General features: G+C 39.9%; 1 protein-coding gene across 2 annotated transcripts in view; it reads left to right on the top strand.

Moving 5' to 3' along the window:
• Positions 1-7,769, top strand: part of ARL6IP5 (ADP-ribosylation factor-like 6 interacting protein 5) — a 22,116-nt gene extending 14,347 nt beyond the window's left edge. For both annotated transcript variants that reach the window (XM_011947158.1, XM_011947159.1), the window contains 2 exons: positions 3,530-3,747; positions 6,181-7,769. In XM_011947158.1, coding sequence (XP_011802548.1) covers positions 3,530-3,747; positions 6,181-6,353 — 391 coding nt within the window. In that variant the 3' untranslated portion in view covers positions 6,354-7,769. The remainder of the gene's footprint in view (positions 1-3,529; positions 3,748-6,180) is intronic.

Genomic DNA, 7,769 nt, shown 5'->3' with positions numbered 1-7,769 from the left:
GCTCTTGTTGCCCAGGCTGGAGTACAATGGCACCATCTCGGCTCACTACAACCTCTGCCTCCCGGGTTCAAGCAATTCTCCTGCCTCAGCCTCCGAGTAGCTGAGATTACAGGCTCCCACCACCAAGCCCAACTAATTTTTTGTATTTTTAGTAGAGACGGGATTTCACCATGTTGGCCAGGCTGGTCTTGAACCCCTGACCTCAGGTGATGTGCCTGCCTCAGCCTCTCAAAGTGCTGGGATTACAGGCATGAGCCACCGCGCCCAGCCCAGGCCCAGCTAATTTTTGTATTTTTTAGTAGAGGTGGGGTTTCACCATGTTGGCCAGGCTGGTCTCAAACTCCTGACCTCAAAAGATCCACCCACCTCGGCCCCCCAAAGTGCTGGGATTACAGGCTTGAGCCACTGCGCTCAGCCTAGAAATTTCTACTTCTGAACTATCTAACTTGTATGATAAATCCACCTAACAGAGAATGCGTTATGTATTACAATTGCTTTTACCCACTCAACATATAATGTCTTCCCATATTATTAAATGCACTTCAATGTTTTAAAAATAGCTGTGTATACAATCCACAGTAAATTGTTGGCCATATAGGTTGTTTCTGAAAGTTTTTGATCATAAATACCACTAATATCAATACTGTTACAACTCAATCTTTGCATTTTTGTTTAATTCTTTAGACTATATTCTGAGGAGGGGATTTATTGGCTTGAAGGGTGTATTTGCAAGGATTTTGAATGAAATAAGCAACTTATTATTGTAGAGTTTAGTTTTAAATTATGTACAACTGGCTGGGCACGGTGGCTCATGCCTATAATCTTAGCACTTTGGGAGGCTGAGGGGGTTGGATCATATGAGGTCAGGAGTTCGAGACCAGCCTGGCCAACATGGTGAAACCCTATCATTACTAAAAATACAAAAATTAGCTGGGCGTGTTGGCGGGTGCCTGTAATCCCAGCTACTAGGGAGGCTGAGGCAGGAGAATTGCTTGAACCTGGGAGGCGGAGGTTGCAGTGAGCCAAGATCATGCCATTGTACTCCAGCCTGGGTGACGAGTGAAATTCCATCTCAAAAAAAAAAAAAAAGTGCAACTACTCTTGCCATTGTTTAACTTTGTGCATCTTAATAGAAATTTTTAGCTTTATCAGAGCAGTTTGACATTGATTTTATCCCTTAATTTCACCCATTCAGGTGTGAAAAGCTTTCACTCTTAATTTAAAAATGTTCAAAATTCCTTTTGTGTTTCAGTAGGCAGAAACAGCTAAAATTTAAAGGAATTTTTGAAAAAGAATTGTTTATCCTGAATATGAATCCCAGTATGAGCATGAGTTCTTCATCTCTTCCATTTCAGAGAAAGTAAGCTCTTGGCATCACCTTCCCTTATCCTGTCTTCCCCCATCCCTCTTTTCAAATCAGCAATGTTACTATTTAGGGCATGAGGAAAACACACTACCCTCTGTGTCCTTCCCAAGTAAAATCCTCATTAGTCTCTAGGGTACAAAGTTAAATAACTCATTGTGCCAGCCCACCACAGATGTCTTGTTAAGGGTTTTGTATACACAGTGGCTTGGGGTGGGCAACTATAATGCTCAAAACTTCATCTATATTTCTTCTTATTATTATTATTTTGAGAGAGTTTCCCTCTTGTTGCCCAGGCTGGAGTGCAATGGTGCGATCTCAGCTCACTGCAACCTCCGCCTTCTGAGTTCAAGCGATTCTCCTGCCTCAGCCTCCCAAGTAGCTGGGATTACAGGCATGTACCACCGCGCCCAGCTAATTTTTGTATTTTTAGTAGAGACGAGGTTTCACCTTGTTGACCAGGCTGGCCTTGAACTCTTGACCTCAGGTGATCCACCTGCCGCGGCCTCCCAAAGTGCTAGGATTACAGGTGTGTGCCACCATGCCCGGCACAAATTTCTTCTACATAATGTGTTTCCTCCATTATCAATAGCAGTGTAATTGCTATCACATACTAAACATTTGACTTATATAAGAATGAATCTGGAACTGTGTGCTTGAAAATCTGCATTGATAACTCATCTAATGATACTTTGGGCATTTAAAAACACTTATAATGAACTCTCTATGTGAGGAATCATAAATGCCTCCATGGGGCAGGCAGATTATGTAAGACAGCGATTCAGGCCAGCTATTAGAAAAACAGGGATTAGACCTGGCATGGTGTGACTCATGCCTGTAATCCTAGCACTTTGGGAGGCCGAGGTGGGCAGATCACTTGATGCTAGGAGTTCGAGACCGGCCTGCCAACATGGCAAAAACCTACCTGTACTGAAAATACAAAAAATTAGCTGGGCATGGTGGCATGTGCCTGTAATCCCAGTTACTCGGGAGGCTGAGGCACAAGAATGGCTTGAACCTGGAAGGTGGAGGTTGCAGTGATCCAAGATCGCGCCACTGCACTCCAGTCTGGGCAACAGAACAAGACTCTGTCTCAAATTACAAAAAAGAAAAAGAAAAAGAATGATTAATAGCACCTCACTTTGGGCCTCTGTGTGCATGATGCAGTAGAGAGCAGTGTGGACTGGGGCTCAATGGGGAGCGTTTATTCTGCCTGAATGAGCAGGCACTCAAGCCAGCTGTTGACATGTGGGAAAGTGGGCCTAGCACTGTTAGATTTTCTTGTTCCAGGAGAACAAGAAATCCCAAGTTTTATGGATTTTTTTTTTTTTTTTTAACACATGGGTTTCAAGTAAAAGTTTTTTCAAACACTATACAGGCCAAACAAAAATGTGACTGTAGACTGGATCTAGCCCATGGAGGCCATTATGTGGCCTGCATTCTACATTCATCCATCATGAGCTTCTATGAGGATATAAATAAACCCTTAGAGCTAAGAAAACACAACCTACTGTGTACTAGAGCCCAGGATGTATGGAGGCTAAACATAAACATAGTACCTTCAAAAGAAGTTTTAGTCTTCAAAATTGTGGACCTCTAATGAGATAGGGACTACTTTGATGGGAACTGCCTGGGTGTGATCTCAGTTCCATCTTTTTTTTTTTTTTTTGAGACAAGTTCTCACTGTCACCCAGTCTGGAGTGCAGTGGTGGAATCTTGGCTCACTGCAGCCTCAACTTGCGAGGTTTAAGCGATCCTCCCACCTCAGCCTCCTGAGTAGCTGGGAGCACAGGTGTGTGCCACCACACCTGGCTAATTTTCATGTTTTTGTAGAGATGGGGTTTTGCCGTATTGCCTGGGTTGGTCTTGAACTCCTGGTGTCAAGTGATCCTCCCACCTTGGCCTCCCAAAGTGCTGGGATTACAGGTGTGAACTACCGTTCCTGGACTTCCCCACCATTTTCTAACCTCTGTGCCTTAGTTTCTTCATTTGAGAAATGAACTAATAGTATCTCTTTTATAAGATTATGAGAAATCAAATGAGACAATTCGGATAAAGTATTAAAGTATTAGTAAGTTCTCAGTAATTGTTTTTACTCCTCTTTCTCCTTTTGCTACTTCTGTTGCTGAACTAGTCACCCCTCATTTTTTCTTCCTCATATTTCAGGTTTCTGAGTCCCTTCAACATGATCCTGGGAGGAATCGTGGTGGTGCTGGTGTTCACAGGGTTTGTGTGGGCAGCCCACAATAAGGACGCCCTTCGCCGGCTGAAGAAGCGCTACCCCACAACGTTCGTTATGGTGGTCATGTTGGCGAGTTATTTCCTTATATCCATGTTTGGAGGAGTCATGGTCTTTGTGTTTGGCATTACTTTTCCTTTGCTGTGTAAGTGAACTTGAGTTTTTTCTTCCATCATAAAAAAAATGTAGGAGCAATTATCCAACGGGAATTCCATAACCTGTTTCTTATGTGTGTTGGCATGTCAGCAAAAGTGTCAGGTTTTTCTAAAACAGCTTTCTACTTGTTATCCAACTAGACACAGATAACACAGAACTGAGGTCAAGAACTATGAGGTCAAGGCCTCATAGTTCATTAATTCCCCAAATATTTGTTGGGGCATCTGCTATCTGTCATACTTTTTTTGTTATTGTTGTTGTGATGGGGTCTACTCTGTCACCCATGCTGTGGTGTTATCTCGGCTTACTGCAACCTCTTCCTTCTGAACAGCTGGGACCACATGCGCACACCCAGCTAATTTTTTGTGTTTTTGGTAGAGACGGGGGTTTTACTATGTTGCCCAGGCTGATCTTGAACTCCCAAGCTCAAGTGATCTAGCTGCCTCGGACTCCCCAAGTGCCGGGATTACAGGCATGAGCCACTTTGCCCAGCCGTTTTTCATACATTCTTATGGGGACAAACAGTAAACAGAACAAAGACGAATCCCAGGTCATACAGCAGGAATGTGGCATAACCTGCACTAGACCCCAGATTTGTCTAATACGAGAGTCTATTGTCAATATTTAAGTGCCATTCCTATTGTCCTGATACAGAAATGAATGTATTTATTATTTGGAAGTAAACTATTTATTCTCCACTCGCTCAGGAGATCATAACTAGTGTTAAAAGTTTGGTAAGTCTATAGGAATAATTGGCTCAGAATATAGTTACTAAATACTCAGATTCTGGTGAGGAGATCTAGATATTCTTTAAGTTTTACATGAATTATTTACTAAGAGTCCAAACACTTGAAGCCTGAAATAGAAAAGAAATAAAATCCCAGCCTAATCAGCAGAAATCTGATTAAAATTCTACTGTATTAAGTGACAGGCACATCCCTTTAACTTTCAATAACATTTGACATGTGCGTTTATTTCACTAAATGAAATTATTTGCTTGTTTAGGACTTTGTTAGATTAAGTCCAGAATATTTGTGGATACATCCCATACCCTACTGGATAAAATATTTGAGCCAACAAATTCAAACATTTTTGGAATTTTCTTCAGGTTTTCTGTAGGTGCTATAGGCTTAGTATTTCAATAATACTATTTAATCAAACAGCTTGCTAATTTTAATACCTTTCCACATCAGAATCTGAGACAGGCCAGTGTAATGAAATGTATCAGAGGTAGACAGTTAAAGAGTCCTGATTTCTATTCTTAGACCTGCTGGAAACCAGCATGTGATTTGGACCAGTCATCCTATATGGGCTGTAGCTCACTCATCTCTAAAGTAAGGAGATTATCTAATCTAATAATCTAATCACTTATCTAATAAGTGATTCCCAAACTGATAATTGTGAGGCTCATCCAGGATACTTTTTAAAAATATAAATTTCCCAGCCACATCTTTATTTTGTGGGTCAACAGTGGTACCCAACGATGTTATGTTTTTAGAAAGCTCCTCAACTATTTCTAGATCCTCCAGATGAATCCACATCAGTATTTTTCAAAATGAGGGTCCAAGATTCACCTACATCAGAATCATCCAGAGTCATTATTAAAATAATGAATTCTGGAGCCTTCCCTCAGTTGTAATAGTCTGAATTTGGGGTGGTGGAGACCAGGAATTTGCCTATTTAACAGTCTCTCCAGGTGATTTGAATGTACATGGAAGTTGTAAAACCACTGGTATAGATCATATGGAGAGAGGGTTACCTGTTCAAAATACAGATTCCCAGGCCTGTCTCTTTAAGGCTCAGGTAGAGGAGGTCCAGGAAAGGGGACAGGGAATCTGTGGTAAAATAAGCAAATCTGGGGAACAATGGGCTACACAAACTCTGTAAAGCTCTTAGATTTTTACGTCTAGAATTCTATACCCAACACTTTGGGTAAAGCCTCTGGGAGGCACTTTGCAAGTGGACTTTACTCACATGTTCCTGCAGGGAACAAGATACAGAAAATCCCTGAATTGAGCAAGAGTTATTTTCTGGAAAGCCTCAGGTAAGTTGATTTTTAGGTAGGATAGAATCCCATTGATTCACTCTGAATTTCAGGACATTTAAGTAGCATCTGCAAGGTGATGATGTCAGTGCATGAAGGAAAGGGTATGGCTTCCAGATAATGGTCCTTCCTGTTGAATACAGTATTTTCCTTTAATGCAGAAAAAAAAAAAAAAAAAAAAAAACAACTATGTATGACTTGATGAAGAGCTTTACATAAAGTCCAAGGAGCCATTTGAAGGCTTGGATCAATTAGAGAAGCAGACTGGACTGTAGCTAACTAAGGCAGTTTACTAATAGTGTGAAGAGAGGGAGTGTAAATTGATGTGGCAAAAGAGAATTATTGCTTTGGTGTTAACCAGGTGTCACTTCTCTGCAGTGATGTTTATCCATGCATCGTTGAGACTCCGGAACCTCAAGAACAAACTGGAGAATAAAATGGAAGGAATAGGTTTGAAGAGGACACCGATGGGCATTGTCCTGGATGCCCTAGAACAGCAGGAAGAAGGCATCAACAGACTCACTGACTATATCAGCAAAGTGAAGGAATAAACATAACTTACCTGAGATAGGGTCACAGCAGAAATTGAGTTGCAGTTTGCCCTTGTCCAGACCTACTTTCTGCTTGTGTTTTTGAAATAGGAGGTGCACGTACCACCCAATTATCTATGGCAGCATGCATGTATAGGCCGAACTATTATCAGCTCTGATGTTTCAGAGAGAAGGCCTCAGAAACTGAAAGAAAACCACCACCTTCCTATTGTATCTGAAGTTTCACGTGTGTTTATGAAATCTAATGGGAAATGGATCACACGATTTCTTTAAGGAAATAAAAAAAATTAGGGCTTTTACAGCAACAATGCTGTTACAGGAATAAAAAAATTGTTAAGTATCAAGACCATACAAGTAAATGAAAAGGCTGTTAAAGTAGATGACATCATGTGTTAGCCTGCTCCTAATCCCCTAGAATTGTAATGTGTGGGATATAAATTAGTTATTATTATTCTCCTTTAAAAATCAAAGATGATCTCTATCACTTTGCCACCTGTTTGATGTGCAGTGGAAACTGGTTAAGCCAGCTGTTTATACTTCGTTTACAAATATAAAGATAGCTGTTTAGGATATTTTGTTACATTTTTGTAAATTTTTGAAATGCTACTAATGTGTTTTCACTAGCTGGTATCTGTTGCAAACTTAATGTCATTTTCCTTAAGATGGTTACACCTATGTAACCTGTATTATTCTGGACAGACTTGTTAAAAAACAAACAGACAAAAAATAAAACAAAACTTGAGTTCTATTTACCTTGCACATCTTTTGTTGTTACAGTGAAAAAAAAATGGTCCAAGAACATGTTTCCCATTTTTGTATTGTTTAGTTTTTAACTGGAACATTTAGAAAGAAGGAAATGAACGTGCATTTTATTAATTCCTTAGAGACACAAAGAGGACAATAATAACTGATCTTTTGAAATTTGAAAAACGTCTTTAGATGACCAAGCAAAAAGACTTTAAAAAATGGTAATGAAAATGGAATGCAGCTACTGCAGCTAATAAAAATTTTAGATAGCAATTGTTACAACCGTATGCCTTTATAGCTAGACATTAGAATTATGATAGCATGAGTTTATACATTCTATTACTTTTCCTCCCTTTCTCATGTTTTTATAAATAGGTGATAAAAATGTTTTGCCTGCCAATTGAATGATTTCATAGATGAAGTAGAAACATTTAGGTTTCCGTTGCATTAAATTGTGAAGACAACTGGAGTGGTACTTACTGAAGAAACTCTCTGTATGTCCTGGAATAAGAAGCAATGATGTGCTGCTTCTGATTTTTCTTGCATTTTAAATTCTCAGCCAACCTATAGCCATAATCTTTAGCACAGTGATATCACCATGACTTTACAGATACAGTCTAGAATCTGTACCCTTACCCAAATATGAAGAATAAAATTGATTAAAGGTTT

The sequence above is a fragment of the Colobus angolensis genome, unplaced genomic scaffold (assembly GCF_000951035.1).
Source record: "Colobus angolensis palliatus isolate OR3802 unplaced genomic scaffold, Cang.pa_1.0 Scaffold26, whole genome shotgun sequence".
Lineage (NCBI taxonomy): Eukaryota > Metazoa > Chordata > Mammalia > Primates > Cercopithecidae > Colobus > Colobus angolensis.
This window is presented reverse-complemented; position numbering and strand designations above follow the sequence as displayed.